The sequence below is a fragment of the Equus quagga genome, chromosome 12, assembly GCF_021613505.1.
Source record: "Equus quagga isolate Etosha38 chromosome 12, UCLA_HA_Equagga_1.0, whole genome shotgun sequence".
NCBI lineage: Eukaryota > Metazoa > Chordata > Mammalia > Perissodactyla > Equidae > Equus > Equus quagga.
In genome coordinates this window covers 60,111,223-60,133,056 of record NC_060278.1, presented here as the reverse complement: position 1 = coordinate 60,133,056, position 21,834 = coordinate 60,111,223, and the positions used below count along the sequence as shown (strand labels likewise).

Sequence of the window (21,834 nt, the reverse complement as noted above, 5' to 3'; positions counted from 1 at the left end):
TCTGAGTGGGCTTGGGGGCCGGGCAGCTGGGACGGGGACCGGACGGCGACGGGGAGGCCCTGACTCTGTGGCTGGGCGCCCCTCTCATCTTTTCTTCTCTTGGTAAATGTTGGCCGAGGGAGAGAGAGCCTGACAAGCAGCTCATTGTGAGTGCCCGGTGAGGGGCTGGCTGTGGGAGCCCGTGAGCGGGTCAGCGCCTCGCCCACCCCCTTTAGGCATTGGGGAGGGGGGTTTTCTGCCAATCCCGATGATGCAGATGCCCGCTGACTCACACTTGGTTGCCATGGGGACCTGGGCATGGCAATGCCACTTGGAAGAGGGAGGAGGGGTGGTTGATGGAGGCAGCCCTGTCCGTGACCACATGGAGGCAGCCGTGTCAGTGGCCACATGGAGACTGTCCTGTCCGTGGCTGGCTCCCCCTTCGCCCCTGATGCCACTTTTCTCCCTCTGTAAAAGGGAGCCCACCAGGATCTGGGATGTGGGCCCCTCCTGCAGCTGGCCTGTGTCCCTTCCGGGGGTCCTGGCCCTTCTCAGCAAACGTCTGACTTGACCTGGTCCAGCCCCCTCGGCTTCTGGGGAGGAACCAGAGCTTGTGGCTGAGAATGTTCCGGAGGCTCTGGCATCTGGGAGGGGTCCTGGGCTGGAGCGCCCTTGCAGCCCCACAGGCCTTGGTGGAGACGCTGGTCTCCTCCAGATCTTAGCCCTGGGGGGAGCAGCCAGGCCCATCCCTACCTTCACCACCCTGGCCCTGAGCTCTGTCTCCCCAGAAGGGACAAGCTGTCTCCTCTCCCTGCCCCATGGGAGGCTGGTTTCTGGGGCTCGCCGTTGAATCTGGAGCGTGTGCTGCGATGTCAGACAGACCCGGTTTGGCTCTCTCACATTCCATATGCAACTTTGAGCAAGTCATTGAAACTCTCTGAGCCTCCATTTCCTCCTGTGTAAAATCAGGCAAATAGTGCGCACCGCACAGGTTTCCGGTGAAAAATACCTGAATTCATTTATGTAAAATTCTTGCTCAATAAATGTAGCAACTGCTGCCTTCGGGGTGTTGGTATCGCTATTACTGTCACTGTGTTATTACGACAGCTGCCCTTGTCCTCTGGGGGCCTCCTCAGCTCCTTCTCCTCCAGCTCGCGGGGGCTGGAGGGGCCAGGGGAGGCGGCGGCTTGGCCGGTGGAGTGAGGGAGGGGCCGTGGCAGCCAGGGCTGACCCAGGGCTCTCCCCGTCTCGGGCAGGATCCGGCCTCAGCTGTCAAAGGAGAAGATTGAGGGCTGTCACATCTGCACCTCGGTCACCCCGGGGGAGCCCCAGGTCCTCCTGGGGAAGGACAAGGCCTTCACCTATGACTTTGTCTTCGACCTGGACACCTGGCAGGAGCGGATCTACTCGACCTGTGTGGACAAGCTCATCGAGGGCTGCTTTGATGGCTACAATGCCACGGTGCTGGCCTACGGGCAGGTGAGAGGCTGCCACCCCCTGCGGCCCCTCCGACCCTGGGCTCCTCCCTCGGATGGGAGACAGCCCCAACTTCAGAGCATTTGAGATGCGGCTACAGGTCATCTGTTGGCTGAGGATGCTGCAGGGCTGCTGGTTGTCAGAGGGGGGGCCGTCAGTCAGAGACTTCCACAGGGTGTGGCTTTGGGACCAGGAGGGGGCGGGGGACCCAGCCTGGGAGGTAAATGGGAGGGAATTCGGCCGGGGTCCAGGTCTCGCTGGTGCCCCCAGAGGGTGCCGGATTACGCCCTCCTTCCATCTTTGCCGACGCAGACGGGGGCCGGGAAGACATACACCATGGGCACCGGCTTCGACATGGCCACGTCGGAGGAGGAGCAGGGCATCATTCCGAGGGCCATCGCCCACCTCTTTGGGGGCATTGCTGAGCGCAAGCGGCGGGCACAGGAGCAGGGCGTGACTGGGCCCGAGTTCAAAGTCAGCGCTCAGTTCCTGGAGGTACGGTGGCCTGGGAGGGTGGGCAGGAGGGAGACTTAGGGGACAGCAGGACCGTGGAAGCTGGGCTCTCCTCCAGGGCAGTGAATGAGCCTAGGGAGCCATGGAGCCCTCCATAGGTGATGAGTTTCCCGCTGCTGGAAGCATCCAAGCAAGAGCTGGAAGACCACTTGGTTTCCTGCCTCAGATGGGGCTTGATGAGTCAATGAGAACCTACAGGATCTCTTCAAACCCTGACTGATTCTCAGCTCTGACACTTATGAGCTGTGTGACCTTGGATGAGTCATTTCAGCATTCTGCAGATCGGCATGATAACATCTATTTCCTTAGGGGGCTGGTGAGGACGACACAGAAGCACATGCCTGGCACAGAGTGGGAACTCCGGTTCTCTCCTGTCCTTCTGGCCTCCGCTGGGTCCCTCCCTGGCCTCAGGGTAGCCTGCCCTGTCCCCTTCTGGCTGAGGTCCTGCCTGACCCTCTGAGTCTTCTCTGACCCCAGGGCAGGAAGGTCTTCCAGAAGGGGCCTTTCTTTGCTTCTGGCCCTGCTTCTCTCTGGGAGCATGTCAGTGTGCCAAGGCTGGGGATGGTGGCAGCTAGGGGCTCTGGGCGTGGTGGAGGGGACCTGTGGCCTTTAAAGGGGCCTCTCAGAAGGGTCTCCGGGAAGGTGGTGGGCCTGGCTACTTCTCCTGAGCCCCTGACTTGGCCGGGCTCCTCCCCTAGGACCCTTGAACCAGCCGGCTCCAGTTCTCAGCATCTGAATCCCCAACCCGCAGACCCCCGGGCCCTGGGGCGTGTGCTGGCCGTGGGGCCACCCCGGACTCTCACCAACATGCCTGTGCTCTGAGCGTACCAGCTGATCCTCTGAGGAGGGGATGTGGCCCCAGCCCCCTTCGGGCTTCCAGGCCCCGCCCTGCCCACCGCCCCACAGTTATTCCCTCCTGGGCACACAAGGTGGCTGACTTCCCCTTAAGGGACCCTGTATTTCAGACTTCAGAGTTTTTCTTTGTCCTTCTGGACTTTTGCTTCTGATAAAGTGACCGCCTCTGTGTGTGTGTCCCACTGCTGCGCATCTCTATAAGCTTTCTCATCTCCTTCTTTTCTTCCCTTCTCCATCCTGTTGCCATGGAGATCCCTGAAGCACAGGCCAGTTCCTAGAAAACGCATGCCAGGGTTAAAGGATGCCACATGTCTGTCCCAGCAGACAGACAGACACTGCGGCACCCATGTCTGCACCTGTCCTTTCTCTGTCCTCTTCTTCCTTCCTGTCCCATTAAGGCCATCAAAGCCTCAGATGTCCAGGACTGCAGCCTCCCACTCCCCCTCCAGGATTCCTGGGCCGGTGACCCACCTGCTCCGTCCCTATTCCTGCCCCCAGCCACGCTCCCTGCCTGGGGAACCTTCCTGTCCTCCGGCAGGTGACACTTTCCCTGCCAGCGATTCCAAATGCAGGAATCTCCAAGGCTGAGACCGTCTGAAATGGGGGGACCCTCCTGGCCAGGCCACCTCACCAGGCTCTGCCGGGGAGGCCGGGCCACCGTGGCACATCCTCCATGCCCACATGCCTCCTCCATGGGGCAGGTTGTTGTCGTCTCAACCCCCAGGGACTGCCAGGATCAGGGTGCTGCTCCCACGGTCTCCACAGAGCCCTTCTGGTCCCCAGCGCCTCTTTCCCAACCCAGTAACATAATTGGAGCTGCCCAAATCATGGTCATATCTTCCTCATCAATGTCTAGGACCGTAGCCCCTATCCCCTTGAGGTCCTTAGCCCCCCACCAGGACTGCCGAATGCTAGTTCCATGGGGAGCAGCAGCCTCGGGACAATTCTGCCCAGGCCCAGCTGCCCCCACCCCACCCAGCAGTAAGATCCCAGAATCCAGATCCCAGAGGGGGCAGGGTTGGCAAGTTGGCCTCCCGGAGCCTCAGTTTCCACATCTGCAGAACGGAGCTGGTTTACAAACATGAGAAAGCCACTTGGGGGCCCACACCGTGTGCTGTGTGCACCCAGCCGCTGTTTCCTTCCCCCACACAGCTCTACAACGAGGAGATCCTTGACCTGTTCGACAGTACCCGTGACCCCGACGCCCGCCACCGCCGGTCCAACATCAAGATCCACGAGGATGCCAACGGGGGCATCTACACCACGGGTGTCACCTCCCGCCTCATCAACTCCCAGGAGGAGGTATGCGTCCGAGGGACTCCGAGGCGGGCAGGGGCTGGCCCCACGCCTCCCCTGGTCCTCACCCCTGCCGCCTCCCTCCCCAGCTGATCCAGTGCCTGAAGCAGGGGGCCCTGTCACGCACCACGGCCAGCACCCAGATGAATGTGCAGAGCTCCCGCTCCCACGCCATCTTCACCATCCACCTGTGCCAGATGCGCGTGTGCACCCAGCCCGACCTGGTGAGGAGCGCGCGGGGCCCGGGAACACCTCAGGCATCTCGGAGGGCAAGGCGAGGAAGGAGCCGTGGGGCTGCAGCTAGCAGACCTGAGTTTGTGACCCGCCTCTCCCGCTCGCTCATCTTTCTGTTCTCTTGAGCCTTGGTTACTCCTCTGTGCGTGGGGTAACGATGCGTCTGTCGTTGGGAGGGTTAAATGAGAATGAGGCATGTGCGCGTACTGCATGAGCTGTCAGATGCTCTGCGCGTGCGGGGGGCAAGGTGCCCGCAGCCTGTCCCCACCCTCCGCCCCATGTCCCCCCGATGGCGTTACTGTGGGACGGGGGCAGAGAACAGAGGAGCTACAAGGCAGGGTGAGGGCTGGCAAGTCAAGTTGCCCAACTTCCGCTGCAGGTGAATGAGGCGGTGGCCGGGCTCCCTGAGGGCACAGCTCCTGCGCCGGAGTATGAGACACTCACGGCCAAGTTTCACTTCGTGGACCTGGCCGGCTCCGAGCGGCTGAAGCGGACGGGGGCCACCGGCGAGCGGGCCAAGGAAGGCATCTCCATCAACTGCGGCCTGGTAGGCGCACGGCCGGCCCCAGCCCCAGCAGCCAGCACGGCTCAGACCCTTCCAAGGCCCACGACCCACGGCTGCCCCGTCCTCCTCGGGCCTCTTGCCCGCTGCCGGCCTGGACACCGTGTATCACTACTGTTGGGCTGTTGGCCCTTCGTCCTCCCCGCTGCCCTTGACTTCCCCAACTTACCATGTCTGCCTGTAAACCCTGCCGGGAGCCCGAGGGGGTCAGCGAGGCAGGCTCCGGCAGCTCGGGATTGCCTTGTCCCCCCGCCCCTCCCGGAGTGCCTCTCCAGTGCTGGGCTCTGTCTCCCGCAGCTGGCCTTGGGCAACGTGATCAGTGCCTTGGGGGACCAGAGCAAGAAGGTGGTGCATGTGCCCTACAGGGACTCCAAGCTCACCCGGCTCCTCCAGGACTCACTGGGGGGCAACAGGTACCCAGCAGCCAGCATCGAGGGAGGGCGGGGGTGGGGGCTTCCTGGAGAATCCTGATGTGAGGGTTTGGAGGGGTGGACCAGGAGGCCCCCCTACCCCAGGCTGCAGGCTCGGGAGACAGGAAGCTGGAGGTGACCTTTGGCCCATATGGTCGGACTCAGTTTCCTTGTCTGCATAACAGGGAAGCGTAGTTCTAAAGGAAGTGAGAGAGCCCAGTGGGATGATAGATGGGAAAAGCTAAGGGGATGCTTAGCTGTGGTTCTGGCGATGACACGTCCCAGCCTCCCGACCCTACAGCTGCCTTCACTATGGGAAGGAAACCCAGGCCAGAGGGTCGGGATCCACCCTGGTGAATCCCGGGTCCTTGGGGTGTCGGCCAGTGGGGAAGGGATGGGACCCGGAGCTGTGCTCTGAGGCGATGCTTCCGGGGCCGGCCATGCCTCATTCACCCTGCCGCACCCCCAGCCAGACCATCATGATCGCCTGCGTGAGCCCCTCGGACCGCGACTTCATGGAGACGCTCAACACACTGAAATACGCCAATCGGGCCCGCAACATCAAGAACAAGGTGGTGGTAAACCAGGACAAGACCAGCCAGCAGATCAGCGCGCTGCGGGCCGAGATCGCACGCCTGCAGATGGAGCTGATGGAGTACAAGGCGGTGAGCACGGCCCCCGTTCCTCACCACTCCCCCCGCCTCTATCACCTCCAACCCGCTCTTCTCCCACTCGCTGGGCATCGCTGCGTGCCAGCCGTGATGCTCCGCATCGGGGGCTCTCGTGCAGGTGAATCGAGCGGTCGGAGCCCGCGGGGTTGTAGAGTGCTAAGAGAGAGAGGAGCACGTGGCTTTCGTCACATAGATCTGTTGCACAGACAGACACTCTACTGGGTGTTTTCATGTCTGCTGACATGCTGTGTTGGTCCAGATGAGACTGCTAGACTGTGGTAGAGACTAAGAATAGTTGATGGGGACCACATGGGTGGGCTGGTGTGCTGGGGGGAGGACAGAGGAGAGAGTTGGCCCTAGTCACTCAGGTGGCCAGGGAGGGCTTCCTGGAGGAGGAGCCTTTTCCATGGATCTCGAAGAATGAATGAGATAGCAGCAAAAGGAAGTGGCGCAGGAGTTCTAGGATGAGAACCAGCCGTGCACAAAGGAGCAGAGATGGGAAAAGGGGTGCTTTGGGGGACGTGTCCAATCCTCTGTGACTCAGGCAGAAGTCACCAGCTGGTGGCCCATGGCCTGAACCTGGCACACAAGTGGGTTTTGGTTTGATTTGCCCTGTCTTAAAAGAATGCAGCTCAGTTTGTCAACCCTTCTGAAAATTAGGAAGTTGCAGTTTTTACTTTAAAAATTTGAAGATCTAGGGGCCAGCCCAGTGGTATAGTGGTTAAGTTCATGCACTCTGCTTCATGGGTTCGGATCCTGGGCGTGGACCTACACACTGCTTATCAAGCCATGCTGGGGCAGCATCCTACATACAAGATAGAGGAGGATAAGTATGGAAGTTAACTCAGTGACAGTCTTCCTCAAGCAAAAAGAGAAAGATTTGGAACAGATGTTCGTTCAGGGCCAATCTTCCTCACCAAAAAAAAAAAAAAAAAAAGATCTATCAACATATGGCACTAGGTTGGCTAGAGTGGCACAGGGGCTGACCCTTTTAGACTGAGACTGGGACTATTCACTCCAGTCTCCACCACTCCCTGTCATCTCACACCCACTGACTTACTCATTTGTACCAATGGCCTGAGCCCCGTAGGGTTTTGACGCTTGGGTTAGCATTTATGGAGATGCAAAGGTGAGCCATTGAAAGATAGGTGGAGGTGAGATTGTGGGAGGCCTGGAATGGCTCTTACAAACTCTGGACCTCTTTGTTGTCACCGGGAGCCATATAAGGTTTCTGAGCACTGGGAGAGGGGAGCTGTGTTTTGGGGCAGGGGAGACCGCCATGCTGCCACCCTGAGGGAGAGGCTAGGGCAGCGGTGGGGGTGGGCATCGTCCCCCGCTCCCCTCCCCAGGAGCTCCGGCTCCTGACCGCTCCCTGCCCGCCCCTCCTCCCAGGGCAAGCGAGTAATTGGGGAGGACGGTGCTGAGGGCTACAGTGACCTGTTCCGGGAGAATGCCATGCTGCAGAAGGAGAACGGGGCACTGCGCCTGCGGGTGAAGGCCATGCAGGAGGCCATCGATGCCATCAACAACCGCGTCACCCAGCTCATGAGCCAGGAGGCCAACCTGCTCCTGGCCAAGGCCGGTGAGTTGGGGTGCGGCAGGCCGGCTCGGAGCACCTCGGGCTGGGACCCGTCTCCCCACACCCTCCCCAGCACACGGGGCGGGCTGGGCCAGCGGTCAATGCACAGAGCAATTCATTTATGCATTTTTCAAATTAATTATAAAACTTTTTTTTATGACCCAAGTAGCACAAGAATCCATCCTCGTCGATTAACAGGCGTGTAGAGAGGGAAGGGTTGAAATCCTCTGTCACTGACTGTCCAGCCCACGTCCTCTCTTTCTTAGAAATAGCTGGGGGCACATTTTCCCCCTCCTTTCTCAGTACCTTGCTCCAAATAGGAATGTAGATTCCTACACACGCATATATATATGTGTGTGCGAGTCTGTGCTTTTTTCTTTTTCTGTATATGAAGTCATATGAATCGTCCTATGACATCTCTTAGCATTCTGCTTTAGAGATCTTTCCATAATAAAACATATAAACCTCCTTAATTCTTTTAAATGGCATGGTATTCCATATGTCATGGTGATGGATAATTTATTATAACAACCCTCTGTTGAAGGATCTTTTAGGTTGTTTCCAATTTCTCCCTATTTCCCGGTGCTGGTCCGTGCACACATACAGGTCTGTCTCTGACGTAGATTGCTTTTTGGAAAAGGCCCATGCGTGCGACCCCGTTGGAGGCACAGATGCGAGACCACCGGTCTCAGAGCAGGAGATCCTTACTGTTACTTACCTTACTGTTGTGGCCGCTTCCTTCCCGCCCTCCCTGCAGGCGATGGCAACGAGGCCATTGGTACCCTCATCCAGAACTACATCCGGGAGATTGAGGAGCTACGGTGAGTGAGCCCCGGCGTATTTGGGGATCCTGGGGCCTTGGCCAGGCCCGGGCCAGGCGGGGTGAGGAGCTGCCCCTCACCCGGCCTCACCCCCTCACTCCTCCACGCAGGACGAAGCTCCTGGAGAGCGAGGCCATGAACGAGTCCCTGCGTCGCAGCCTCTCTCGGGCCTCGGCTCGGAGCCCCTACTCCCTGGGTGGGTCTCCCGCTGCCCCGGCCTTTGGGGGCAGCCCGGCCAGCTCCATGGAAGATGCCTCCGAGGTGATCCGCAGGGCCAAGCAGGACCTGGAGCGGCTCAAGAAGAAGGAGGTCAGGCAGCGGAGGAAGAGGTGAGCGGAGTGCCAGGCGCCTCCCCCAAGAGCCCCCCCACATCCCAGGCTCTCACGGGGTGGCCCCCTGGAGGACTGCTGCCACCTGTGTTCGGGAGGGGCCGCCCCAGCATCACTTAGAAACTCACTGAGCAAATTTGCTCAGCCCCCTGGGCAGAAGCCACCCAGCTTTTCCCTGGTGCTGTGCTTGTCCCCAGGAGAGGGGGGGCAGGGCTCCCCAGGGTTAATCCTGGGTTGGGAGCCAGAGCAGAGACCTGATTCCCTGCAGAGCAGGAGCCCGCCCCATCCTTGCGCCCTCTGGACGAGACATCCCCTGCCCCCCCAGCTCTGCCTACAAGCTCAAGGCAGCTCTATCCCCTAACCTGGCCCACCCTTCACTCCTGGACAGCCCAGAGAAGGAGGCCTTCAAAAAGAGGGCGAAACTCCAGCAGGAGAACAGCGAGGAGACCGATGAGAACGAGGCTGAGGCCGAGGAGGTGGGGGACCGCCCCGCCCCTCCCCATGCTCTCCCACGTCCCTGCTGGGTGGGGGCCCCTCGACATCCCTCTGCAGGGTGGGTGGGGGCTTCCATCTGCCTCCAGGCCATCCTGGGCCTCCTGATGTCTCTGGCGGGTTGCCATGGTGATCTCTATCCCAGGTGGTTGATGGGGGCTCTGCCCAGGCTGTTGGGGAGGTGGGGTACTCTGCCGGGGGGAGGTGGGCACAAGGGGCCCCAGTAGCAACTCACCCCATTCCCCACCCTCCGGACACACCCGAGGCCTCTGTTTCTGGGCTCCCTGCTGGGGCCAGGCCCAGCCTGAGCGCAGAAGGGCCGCCCGCCCACCCCTAATGGTGCTCGGTGCCCAGGAGGAGGAGGAGCGAGACGAGAGCGGCTGTGAGGAGGAGGAGGGGCGTGAGGACGAAGATGAGGACTCGGGCAGCGAGGAGAGCCTGGTGGACTCGGACTCAGACCCTGAGGAGAAGGGTGGGTGCGCCGGGCCGGGGGGCGAGGGAGGTTAGACGCCAGGTGGCTGGTTCCCCCGGGGGCAGGGCTGCCAGTCAGCGCTGGGCCCGGAGAAACTGCTCAGGGCTGACTTTCTGGATGTGAGACCCTGAGCCCGATGCCCCAGGAGTGGGGTCAGGCCCTGCTTGAGTTCTCAAACAGAGAGGCTGTCCGGGGCCTGGAACTCCCAGATGTGAAACCAATAACAACAAAAACGGCAGTAATGATAACGATGGCAGCAAACCCATCTGAGCGCTCCTTGCGTGTGGGCCTGTGCTGAGCTTGGCCCCGTCCGTGCCGGGTTCTGTCAGTCCTCGCTGCAGCCCTGTGCGCAGGTGTCAGGAGCCCGCCCTATGCCATCACTGCAGAAACAGCCCAGAGAGGGCTAGTGACCCCACCTCCAGCACGGTGGATCATGCTGGGCCTTCAGCAGAGGTCCCCTCAAATGGGACACCTGCTCCATCAGCTCCGCCCTGCGCCCTCTCTGACCCAGAGCCCTGTAAGTTCTCTCTATCCTCCCTTCCTCCTCCACCGAGGCTGGGTCCCATGTCCTCTGTGACAGGTGGACATTAGCCTCTGGGGCCCAGCAGGGGCAAGGGACGTGCCTCGACCCCCACCAGCTCCTGGGCCCAGCCTTGTGCTTCTGGGGCTGCGCTTTGAAGATGTCACCCCATCTCACAGCACTTACATTTCCTCTCACCTCTGGGCTCTGGTCACAGCTGACCCAGGGGAGCCCCCCTCGCCCCAGGCGCTGGCTCAAGCCTGTCTCTGCCCCCCCCCCACCCCCCACCCCAGAGGTGAACTTCCAGGCCGACCTGGCCGACCTGACGTGCGAGATCGAGATCAAGCAGAAGCTGATCGACGAGCTGGAGAACAGCCAGCGGCGGCTGCAGACACTGAAGCACCAGTACGAGGAGAAGCTGATTCTGCTGCAGAACAAGATCCGGGACACGCAGCTGGAGCGCGACCGCGTGCTGCAGAACCTCAGTGAGCCGCCCCCCGTCTCCCCCCGCCCGGCCCCTTGCCGCCCCGGGGCCCCTCCCCTGCAGCTGGACTGCTGGCCCTTACCTGGTCTTCTGGGCAGAGCTTCTGTGACCCCTGGACTGTGGCCCTTTGACCCACAATCAGAGTTCTCATATCTCACCCTCGTTCCTATGCTATGTTTTACATTAGTTATTTTTTTTTAACCAATATCTTCGATATTAGAATCCTTTATATCCCCCAGGGACGTGAACATGACCCCCCCCAGCCTCTTTCCGATGTTCAGCTCCTTGAGTATTTTCCCTTGAACCTACTGACACCCCTATGTCTCACCTTCCGTCCTCCTTCCACTGCTCTCAGCCCATTCATTCATTCCTTCATTCATTCACTTACTCAGCAGATGTTTATTGACGACATCTTAGACAGAAGACGTTATTCAAGGTGCTAGAGATACTGGACTGAGCCGATCCCGGCCGTCATGGGGGGATACATTCTGGTGGGGAGACAGACACAAATCAGATAAATAAGCAGAATCTGTAGCAGGAGAGGGTGATAAGTGTTGCAGGAAAAATACAGCCTGGGAGGAGGCAGGGTGTGTGCTGGGGGTGGGTTGGAGTTTTAAAAAGATGGTCATGGAAGGCTTCACGGAGAAGGTGGCACCTGAGCAGACTTGAAGGAGGTGACATAGTGTTCGAGCAGTGTGAGCGCAGGGAAGAGCAGTCCAGGCAGAGGGAACAGAAGATGCCCAGCCCTGAGGCTGGCGTGTGCCTGGCCTGTGGGTGGGGGTGAGAGGGAGCCAGACAGCTGGAGCGCCGTGAGATGGGGGACTCAGTCACGTCGGTCATTTTAAGGACACTGCTTATTGGCAGAGGGAAGTGGGGAAGGGCGCAGTCTTGAGAGAGGGACGTGATGTAAATTTTAAAAGCATTTTCAGAAGGCTCCGCTGGCTGCTGTGTGGGGGATGGAAGCGGACGCTTGAGACCCAGTAGGAAGCTGTTAGGAAGATTCAGGTGAAAGGTGGCTGGGACGGGAGGTGGCACAAGAGGGTCTGATTCTGGATGTGTCTTGGAGGTAGAGACGAAAGACCCGGTTGGCTGATCGGGTGGGTTGTCAGGGAGTGGAGAACCGAGGCTGCCTCCCGGGGCGAGCTTCCAGGAGGATGGCGATGCTATTCCCTGCGACCTGGAGGACTGTGGCGGGAGGGAGATGGGCAGTGGAGTTTGCAGCTATCCAGTGAGGAGTCTGTTAGGCATCCACGTGGAGGTGTCTGCTGGCCGTTGAGGTGGGAAGGGCTAGGGTGGAGAGCAGTTCATTCCTTCTGCCCACCCCACAGCCTCCGTCTTCTCCCGCGAACGCTTCCCCTCCCCCAGCCCCAGCCCTTGGCTCCAGTCATGGGTCAGAACTCAGCCAGCGTGAGTGGCCCTCAGGACCCTCATGGGAAGCCGGCGACCAGGGGCTCAGAGAGCCCAAGATGAAACTCAAGGTCCCAGAGAATGTGGGGGCGGGGAGGGGTCTTGGGCATCCCCCAGTCTGATCCCCTTGTTGTTGAGAGGAAGAGACAGGTGCCCAGAGGGGCGTGACTTGCCCAAGGCCACGTGGCGAGACCAGAACCCCAGCCCCTGCCTGCCCCGTCCGAGCCCACAGCGGACACAGAGCCCCGGGGCCGTGGCCCTGACGGCCGCCTCCTGTGCCCTCAGGCACCATGGAGTGCTACACGGAGGAGAAGGCCAACAAGATCAAGGCGGACTACGAGAAGAGGCTGCGGGAGATGAACCGGGATCTGCAGAAGCTGCAGGCCGCGCAGAAGGAGCACGCACGGCTGCTCAAGAACCAGTCGCGCTACGAGAGGGAGCTGAAGAAGTTGCAGGCCGAGGTGGCCGAGATGAAGAAGGCCAAGGTACTGAGGGGGGTGCCGGGGGCTGCCTTCTGAGAATCCGCTCGCCGTGTTAGGAATAATCGTTGCTGTCAGCGTGGACCATCTTCTAGACACACAGCATTGCCCAGCTCAACCTGTCCTGGTCCTGGATGCTGTCCGCTTAGCCGGGTGCATCGTCCAGGGTGATACCACTTTCCCAAGTTGCGGGGGCAGGCAAGGGTCTGCAGGGGACCCCGCTCGGCACTGTCCCCGTGCTGGGAATCTCCACCACCGTTGTCTCCAGGCTGCACGGAGTCTAGGTGAGGCCTCCCATGTGGGAAGCCTTTGCCTAAAGAATAATAATAATAATTGCCACTGTCTGAAGGTTTACTGTGGCCGGGCCCCAGGTCAGTCACTTACCAGGCATGATCATGTCCCATCCCTGAGCAGAAGCTCATGAGACATGTCCTGTTGTTATCCTCATTTTGCGCCTGGGCCAGTGGGGCTCAGAGAAGTTAATCTCAGCACCTAAATGTGGTGCTGGAGTTCGAGCTTGGTTCTCAGCCTCCCGCTCGGATGTGTGGTCCATGTAGCGGGTGCCTTCTTTTCCTCTTTTGCCCTCCTCAGGGTACGCTCGTCTCTGGGGTGTGGGCCCAGCTCTTCTGCCCCGTGTCTGGGTGTGTTCTTCCCCCACACACATCCCTGCTTCCTTTATGTCCTTCCTCCCTCAGGCCTTCCTGTGATGCTCTCCTGCCCTGGCCCTCAGCCCCTGGTGAACCCCGGCTCTCCAGCCCTGGGCCCGGCCTTGGGGCTGGACGCCCTAGCAAAGCCGGGCGCTCCTGGCAGCCCCAGCGAGCTGTGGAGGGCTGGCCTCGGAAATGGGCACCAGAGCAGAGCGCCTGGTCCTCGGGGCTGGCAGGACAGGGTGTGGGTCTGGGAGCCATCAGTCCCTGCGTCCTCACATGGACTCGGCTGGCTCACCGGAGTGCAGCGGAGGGAGGCAATGCCGTGATGGTGGTGCAGACTCTGAGAGGAGAGGAGGGGACTGTCAGCCCTCAGGCAGGCCCGGCCCTACTCCTGGGCTGCCTGTGTCTCCAGCCGAGCCTGGGCCACAGGTCTGGGGGCTCCACCAGCTGGACCAGGGTGCTGTAATCAGAACGGCCTGGGAGCCCCATTTTCTCCAACTCCAGCACTTCCGTCCTGTGGGGTGTTGAGACAGAGGGCTCCAAGAGGAATTTGGAGGGGCTTGAATGCGGGGGCCCTCTGGTGGGGTGGGCCGAAGGGCCGGGGGTCTTGGTTCCCCAGGTGGAGCAGCACACCCATGGGGCTGTGGTCCTGCGGCAGCTCCAGGAGCAGTTGTGGGGGTCTTGTCTGCGTCCTCACTGTCTCCTTGAGGTTTCCGCTCACGCCTCTGCAGGCAGCCCAGCCTGTCCTGGCCAGCTCTCCTCTCAGCGGGGTGGCCTGACTGTGAGCCTTGCGAGGCAGGGGATCCGCCCATGGCTCTGGAAAAGTAATGTAACGCCCGGGATCTGTTTGAAGGCCGGAGGACCCGTGCCTGCCCCTGGGTTTGAAGCTCAGGGTTGCAGGCCCCTCAGCCAGGTGCCAGCTCTGCACACCCTCTAACGGCATTCTGGTGAGCCCAGGCCAGAGGTCAGAAAAAACACCCCAGGCCATCCCAGGGGGGCCTGGCAGGGGAGGGACAGAGAGGGTACAGGTGCCGTGAGAGCCGATGCCCAAGGACCGTCCCGCGCAGGTCAGCTGCTGGGCCCCAGTGATTACAGACTGGAACCGGAGTGGCCCCCCCGTCACCAGGGTCTCCCCCGGAGAGGGGACACTGCCTTCTGTGTCACATCTGCAGAGCAGCGCCGGTTGCGGGTACCATGTCGCTTTCAGCGCTGTCGCGTGCACTCCCATCCTGAGGCCTTCACCCCTGTGGTGGCCTCCGTGGCGCTCGGCCACACCTGCAGAGGTGGACAGATCGGCCTTTGTCCGGGGGAGCCCAGTGAGCCTCGCCCCCTGGCCCCAGAGGATAGCTGACCTCGGGTTTGCATGCAGCCCTGGCATGCCTGGTCTCAGGTGGTCCCCTTCAGCTAGGGCTTGGGCTGGCCTGTCCCGGTTCTTTGGGACAGGCTGATTCTGGACCCCAGAGACCCGGCCGCTGCAGCGAGCTCTCCTCCTCTCTGTGCACTCACCCCAGCAGGGCCTGCCTCCCCGCTGCCGTCTCTTCTTCCGGCTATCCCAGAGCAGGGCAGGCTGGGGACGTTCCTGGTGCTGCCTAAGGCCTCAGTGTAGAGGAAGGATCCACCCACACCCGATTCTCAGGCCCTGGTCCCTCGGAACGTGTCTGAAACCCCGTGTGCATAGTTTCTCATGCTTCAGGCACCAGGACTTGGGGGCAGGGGGGAGGCAGATGCCTCAAGGCCCCGAGGGCCTGGCTGTCCATCATGCTGGGTCATCTCTGGCCACACTCACGGTGCTCTGTGCCTTTGGCCAGGCCCCCAAGCACTCCGGGTTCCAGGCTCTCCTTGGTGGCCAGCTCTGCTCTGAATGGCCATGGTGCCGGCCCTGGGACTGTTGTGAGGGCTGGATTTTAGAGGCAGAATGACCAGGGCCGGAAGTCTGGGCATTCCTCACTGGTTTTGTGACTTTAAGTTATTTTGTCTCTCTGAGGCTCGTTTCCTTGTTTACATAATGGGAGAGATAACGCCTCTCGTCTGAGTCACGAGGACGGGGCCTGGCATACAGTGTGGTCTCCAAAAATGACGCTGGTCTTGGTGATTGTCACTGTGGGCCTGGCCCTGGGGTCGGCCCCTGACTGTCCCCTCAGCCCTGTGGGCAGCTCGGCTGTCAGCAGGAGAGCGGAAAGTACCCCATCCAGATGTGAGGACTTGCCTCCGGCACCCCAGGCTACTCCTGGAATGGGACGGTGGCTCTGGGTGAGGGCCACCAGGGGCTATGGTATTGGGAGTAGTGGGGGCCGGCTGGACCATGCAGAGAGGTCGGCCTGGCATGGCTGGGCAGGCTGGAAGGTTGCCAGGTGGTGTGACAGCTTCAACTCCTTCGGTGGGGTGGGGATGGACCCCTCGTTCTAGACCCGCAAGCCCCGAGCCAGTGCTGCCTGGCAGGCGGTCACCCTGCCCAGCGTCCCGAGAGGCAGCTGCTCCGTGGAGGGTGTGGGCCGCCTCGTGTCCAGCCCTGCCTCACGCCACCGCCTCTGCCCGTCCCAGGTGGCCCTGATGAAGCAGATGCGAGAGGAACAGCAGCGGCGGCGGCTGGTGGAGACCAAGAGGAACCGTGAGATCGCCCAGCTCAAGAAGGAGCAGCGGCGACAGGAGGTGAGGGGCGGCTTCGAGGATCCGCCAGCCCCCCAGCTCCCCAGACTCGCCGGCTTCCCAGCCGCCCCTCCTGCCTCGCGGCCTTGGGTCCCACCATCCTGAGTGGGAGAACAGAGTGCAGCGTCACAGAGGGCGGGCACACAGGCTGCGGGTCCAGCCTCTGTATTGTCCAGGGGAGGGACTCGAGCCCCAGAGATGGGCAGGAACTCTCCCAAGGTCATCCGCAAGCCAGAGCCAGGAATGTGCAGCCTCCAGCCCTGCAGGGCAGCCACAGCAGGGCCGAGCCAGCTAGTCCAGCATCCCTAGCCCACGGTGGGGAGAAGAGGCCAGGGGACTTGCCCTTGCGGACACAGGGGCCTCATGGTGACCTCCGGGAGAGGGAGCTAAACTCTAGATCCCATTTCATCAACAAGTTTTGGCTGCACGAGAATCACCCTGACACCAGGCTTCGCCTGCAGGGCTGGGCACACTTTCCTGGTCCTGGCCCAGGCCGACCGGGCGTGATGCCTGAGGGTGGACCCCAGCCCGCTTCTCACAGTTTCAGATCCGAGCTCTGGAGTCGCAGAAGCGGCAGCAGGAGATGGTCCTGAGGAGGAAAACCCAGGAGGTGAGCGAGGCCCCTTCCCCTGCATGTGCATTGCTCCCTTCTCCGGAGTTCTGCCACGGCCCGAGGGACAGGGAGGGGATAGGTCTGCCTGTGGCCTGGCTCTCCCTTCTTCCACTCAGCAAATGTGATCTTGCAGACCTCATGTGAGGCCTGTTGGTAGGGCCGTTCTCAATAAGCAAGCTGCAGGCTCCGGTCCCACATGCCTGAGATGTTAATTTTAGAAAAAAGTACAAGTCTCAGGGGCTGGCCCAGTGGTGTCATGGCTCAGTTCACGCACTCCTCTTTGGTGGCCCGGGGTTCACAGGTTCAGATCCTGGGCATAGACTTACACACTACTCACCAAGCCATGCACTGGTGGCATCCTGCATATAAAACAGAGGAAGATGGGTACAGATGTTAGCTCAAGACCAGTCTTCCTCAGCAAAAAGAGGAAGATTGGGAACAGATGTTAGCTCAGGGCCAATCTTCCTCACCAAAAAAAAAAAAAAAAAAAAAAGTGGAGGTCTCTTGTGTTCATTTCATATCAAGCAGACCCCTTGGCCCTTTCTCTATCCCAATTCCAGACCAGAACAGAGCAGCCCCTGTCTTCTTCCTGCCTGCCCCCCCCAATCTGGGCCTTCTCATGGGCTTTGGGGTACCGTGCTCACTGGGTCGCTCTTTTCTCGGCCCCCAGGTTTCTGCACTGAGGCGCCTGGCCAAGCCCATGTCCGAGCGGGTGGCGGGGCGTGCAGGACTGAAGCCACCCATGCTGGACTCGGGGGCGGAGGTGTCGGCCAGCACCACCTCGTCTGAGGCCGAATCGGGGGCCCGCTCTGTCTCCAGCATCGTGCGCCAGTGGAACCGCAAGATCAACCACTTCTTGGGGGACCATCCTGCGGCCACTGTCAATGGCACCCGCCCTGCCAGGTGGGGTGGACGGGCGGCACCCCGGTCTGTGCGGGCAGGGTGGGTAGAAATGTGGAGGCAGGACCAGCGAGAGGCAAGCTCTGGGGAGGTAGCTCAGTGATGGGTCCCCCACGGCTCTCGGCTCCCAGTGGGGTCTCGGTGGGGCTGCAGAGGTCGAGGGCGGTCCCACCCAATCCCCTTTGCCTCCGTCTCCCAGAAAGAAGTTCCAGAAGAAGGGGGCCAGCCAGAGCTTCAGTAAGGCCGCGAGGCTCAAGTGGCAGTCCCTCGAGCGGCGGATCATTGACATCGTCATGCAGAGGATGACCATCGTCAACCTGGAGGCCGACATGGAGCGGCTCATCAAGGTGCCGCGGCCCCGCCCCGCCTCCCCTCCCTCCCACCTCCACTCCTGTGCCCGTCCCCGTCCGCCGTCACTGCTGACTTCTCTCGCTCCTGGGGCCTCTCCTCATGCCCTCTCCTCCTGCTCCTTGTGCCTGCTCTGAAATCCAGAGGTGCTGGGGGTGGGGGGCGGGCCCTGGGGCCTGGCCTGGTGGGGAGCTGTGGGCAGGGCTGGGCAGCAACCTGAGGCCTCTCCCCACCCCCCCCAGAAAAGGGAGGAGCTGTTCCTCCTGCAGGAGGCTCTCCGGAGGAAGCGCGAGCGGCTGCAGGCCGAGAGCCCGGAGGAGAAGGGGCTACAGGAGCTGGCAGAGGAGATCGAGGTGCTGGCGGCCAATATCGACTACATCAATGACAGCATCACCGACTGCCAGGCCACCATCGTGCAGCTGGAAGAGACCAAGGTGCCCAGCCGGGCGGAGGCGGCAGGGACGTGGGGCTGGGTGGCAGTGGCAGCCCTGGGTGACGAGGCCTCTCTGCCTCCTGTCCTAGGAGGAGCTGGACTCCACAGACACGTCGGTGGTCATCAGCTCCTGCTCCCTGGCCGAAGCCCGCCTCCTGCTGGACAACTTTCTCAAGGCGTCCATCGACAAGGTGGGCCGGTGCTCACCTGCCGGGCGGGCCCACGCGCTCAGGCACCTCTGTGATCTGCTCTCATGGTGACGCCCACAGGCCTGGCCCCTCCTGACCTGCATCACTGACAGGCCAGGGCAGCTGCCTCCCCTCCCAGCCTCTGATTCCAGGCTGTAAAGGAAGGTGGGGTGTAAAGGAGGGTGGGGACAGTATCAGGCTCGTGGCTTCTTGCACGGTTTTAACGAGATGACGCACGCGAGAGGCTTGGCGTGGTCCTGGCACGCAGCGGGCCTCCGTTAGAGGTGACTGTGTACTGGTCCAGGCCCGTCCACCGCAGGGCTGGGCTGGAGCCCACTGGAGGCGGAGGGAGAAGTGTGTGCGTGTGTGTGTGTGTGTGTGTGTGTGTGTGTGTTAGGATGGAGCAGCGCGAGACAGACAGACCACATGCCACCCAGGAGGGTTCACACTAGAGCATCAGGCATCCCTTGGTGGGCCCTGTGCCCGCCTCTCCTTCCTCCGGGGGCCTGTGGTCTTGGGGACAGACGCCACATCGTATGCGTGCAGTGACTGGGAGAGGAGGCAGGGAGGCGGCCCTCGTCTCCTCCTCTGATCCCCAGTGACCTCTCCAGCTCTGCTTTGTGTCTTTGGGGAGAGTCAGTCTGCCAGCGCTGCCATGACAAAGTGCCCCAGGCTGGTGGCCTAAACAGGAGGTTTATTCTCTCCCGCTTCTGGAGGCTGGTGTCTGAGATCCTGGGGTCGGCAGGGTGGGCTTCTCCTGAGGCCTCTCTCCCCTGCTTGTCGATGGTGACTTCTGCCTTCATGTGGTCTTCCCTCTGTGACTGGATCCAAAGCTCCTTTTTTTTTTTTTTTTTTTGAGGAAGATTAGCCCTGAACTAACATCTGCTGCCAATCCTCCTCTTTTTGCTGGGGAAGACTAGCCCTGAGCTAACATCTGTGCCTGTCTTCCTCTACTTTATACCTGGGACGCCTGCCACAGCATGGTGTGCCAAGTGGTGCCATGTCCACTCCCGGGATCGGAACCAGCGAACCTCGGGCCGCCAAAGTGGAATGTGCACAATTAACCGCTACGCCACCAGGCTGGCCCCAAATCTCCTCTTCTTATAGGGACACCAGTCATACAGATTGGGGCCTGCCCTAAAGACCCCCTTTTAACTTAGTTACCCCTTTAAAGGCCCTGTCTCCAAATACGGTCACATTCTGAGGTCCTGGGTGTTACAGTGTCAACGTGTGAATTTGGGAGGACGAAGTTCAGCCCATAACAGAGAGAGAGCCCTAAGGCGACTCCACGGACGTGTGTGCGTGAGGGAAGTGAGGGGCTGGGGTGCCTCTCAGTCGGGGACGGGCCCAGGGCTGACGTCTGGAGTTAGCAGGTTTCCCTCCCAGGTGGCTTGTTGGGAGCAGGTGTCAGGCCCGGAAGGGTAACCCAGGCCTCGCTCCCCGCCCTCAGGGGCTGCAGGTGGCACAGAAGGAGGCTCAGATCCGGCTGCTGGAAGGACGGCTGAGGCAGACCGACATCGCAGGTTCCTCCCAGAACCACCTGCTCCTGGACGCCCTGCGCGAGAAGGCCGAGACGCACCCTGAGCTGCAGGCGCTCATCTACAACGTGCAGCAGGGTACGTGGGTGCGGGCGGAGGCCTGGCAGCTCCTGGGAACCCTGGGGCTCCCTGGCTCCCACCCCCAGGGAGACCATCGCTTCCCCAGAACCACCCCAGGAGCCCAGTCTGATCCCGGCTGCTGAGACACGGGAGGGAGGCTAGCCCCCTCATCCTCCTGCCCTCCCTCCCTCCCTCCCACAGAGAACGGCTACGCCAGCACTGATGAGGAGATCTCAGAGTTCTCGGAGGGGAGGTGAGTTTCCAAGTCAGGAGTTTGAGCGCGTACCTGGGCTGGGGTGTGGGGTGGCCACAGGGCCCCAGGGCTGAGCCTGGATTTGTAGGCTGTTTGGGACCCATGGATCTAAGTCCCGGAGAGCCAGGGCGTGGGCTGTCAGGATCCTGAATGCCCTCTGCTTCTTCCTTAGCTTCTCCCAATCGTTCACCATGAAAGGTTCCACCAGCCACGATGATTTCAAGTTCAAGGTGAGCCCCCATCGGAAGGCAGACAGTAGGCCACGGCAGGACCAGCCTCCCCAGGCTTGGTCCCCACCTTCCTGCGGCTCTACCCTCACCCCCCAGCCCCGACCCGATATTGCCTCTGGCTGGGATGGAGGTCCAGAAAGGATCTAGCCTGGAATTGGGAGGTGCCCGGACGTGTAAACTGTTACAGCCCATTCTTTTTTGAGGTGGGTGGAAGGTGGGAGAAATGGCTGGAGCTACTGCCTAGTGATGTCACCGTAGCCAGAGGCCCCCCTTTCAAAAGCCTCCCCCACCAAGGCTCTGCCTCGTGCTTAGAGTCAAAGGCGAAGTCCAGATGTCCAGTCATTCTGCGGGCAGATGACAGATCCAAGAGGCTCAGTTGTGGGAGTCCACAACGAGGGAGCTGACCTGCCAGCCAGGGATCCGTTATTAGACTGAACTAAGAAATAGGGTTTATTAAAGAGAGAGGGGAAGAAGCTGCAGGCTGGCAGTGAACTGTGCATAGTCTTTGGGTAAACCGATTAATTAGCTGGGGGCCAGCAAAGAGGTCAGTCCGTCTGGGCCTTCAGTCTCAGTAGGGCAGAGAAACCATTTCCGTGGCTTCAGATTCTCCCGAAGCCTTGAGAGACAGTCTCTGGGTGATTTCTGGTTCCTCCACCGGAGGCCAAGGCAGCACCCTTTCCCTGGTTAGGATCCCCCCCCGCCCCGGCTCCCCGTTTCTGTGCCATCCCGTGTGGGCAAGCGGTCCACCCCAGTCCTTCCTTCCCCAGGGCGAGCCCAAGCTGTCTGCCCAGATGAAGGCCGTGTCGGCCGAGTGCCTGGGGCCCCCGCTGGACGTCTCCACCAAGAACATCACCAAGTCGCTGGCCTCCCTTGTGGAGATCAAGGAAGACGGAGCAGGCCTCTCCCTCCGAGACCAGTACTACCGGGACAAGGTCTCGCGCACCATCAGCCTGCCCACCAGAGGCAGTACCTTGTAAGGAGGGGAGCCGGGCGTGCGGGTCAGGGCGGGCAGGGAGCTGGGACTGGGCCTCACCGGACCCTTCTCTGTCAGCCCCCGGCAGTCTCGAGGCACGGAGACGTCCCCTCTGACCCGAAGGAAGTCGTATGACCGAGGACAGCCCATTAGGTGAGAGTATATTCTGGAACCTTCCCCAGAATCGCTCATTCTAGTCCTGGGCAGCCTGAACTAGTTCTGGTCCATCTGTAGATCGTTGTGGGCACTGTTTAATGTGGGCCAGTCTGGCTATGTCATTTAGCTTCCCCCATGGTCCCCTCCCCACCCGGCAGGTGTGTGGGCTCGGGGACATATGATCTCCATAGCGCCTTGAGCTGGGTGGCCACGCTCACTGCTAAAAACCTCTGGCTGATGCGTGCTCCATGTTGGTGGCCTCGTAGC

General features: G+C 60.9%; 1 protein-coding gene across 3 annotated transcripts in view; it reads left to right on the top strand.

Moving 5' to 3' along the window:
* Nucleotides 1–21,834, top strand: part of KIF21B (kinesin family member 21B) — a 47,815-nt gene that overhangs the window by 11,123 nt on the left and 14,858 nt on the right. For all 3 annotated transcript variants that reach the window (XM_046679975.1, XM_046679974.1, XM_046679973.1), the window contains exons 2-26: nt 1,236–1,458; nt 1,768–1,950; nt 3,976–4,125; nt 4,209–4,343; nt 4,733–4,900; nt 5,213–5,328; nt 5,795–5,990; nt 7,389–7,578; nt 8,333–8,396; nt 8,507–8,725; nt 9,114–9,201; nt 9,572–9,689; nt 10,503–10,694; nt 12,386–12,585; nt 15,771–15,878; nt 16,417–16,485; nt 17,159–17,391; nt 17,588–17,735; nt 17,979–18,170; nt 18,259–18,360; nt 19,808–19,973; nt 20,157–20,208; nt 20,381–20,438; nt 21,206–21,411; nt 21,490–21,564. In XM_046679975.1, the coding sequence (XP_046535931.1) occupies nt 1,236–1,458; nt 1,768–1,950; nt 3,976–4,125; nt 4,209–4,343; nt 4,733–4,900; nt 5,213–5,328; nt 5,795–5,990; nt 7,389–7,578; nt 8,333–8,396; nt 8,507–8,725; nt 9,114–9,201; nt 9,572–9,689; nt 10,503–10,694; nt 12,386–12,585; nt 15,771–15,878; nt 16,417–16,485; nt 17,159–17,391; nt 17,588–17,735; nt 17,979–18,170; nt 18,259–18,360; nt 19,808–19,973; nt 20,157–20,208; nt 20,381–20,438; nt 21,206–21,411; nt 21,490–21,564 (3,651 nt within the window). The remainder of the gene's footprint in view (nt 1–1,235; nt 1,459–1,767; nt 1,951–3,975; nt 4,126–4,208; nt 4,344–4,732; nt 4,901–5,212; nt 5,329–5,794; nt 5,991–7,388; nt 7,579–8,332; nt 8,397–8,506; nt 8,726–9,113; nt 9,202–9,571; nt 9,690–10,502; nt 10,695–12,385; nt 12,586–15,770; nt 15,879–16,416; nt 16,486–17,158; nt 17,392–17,587; nt 17,736–17,978; nt 18,171–18,258; nt 18,361–19,807; nt 19,974–20,156; nt 20,209–20,380; nt 20,439–21,205; nt 21,412–21,489; nt 21,565–21,834) is intronic.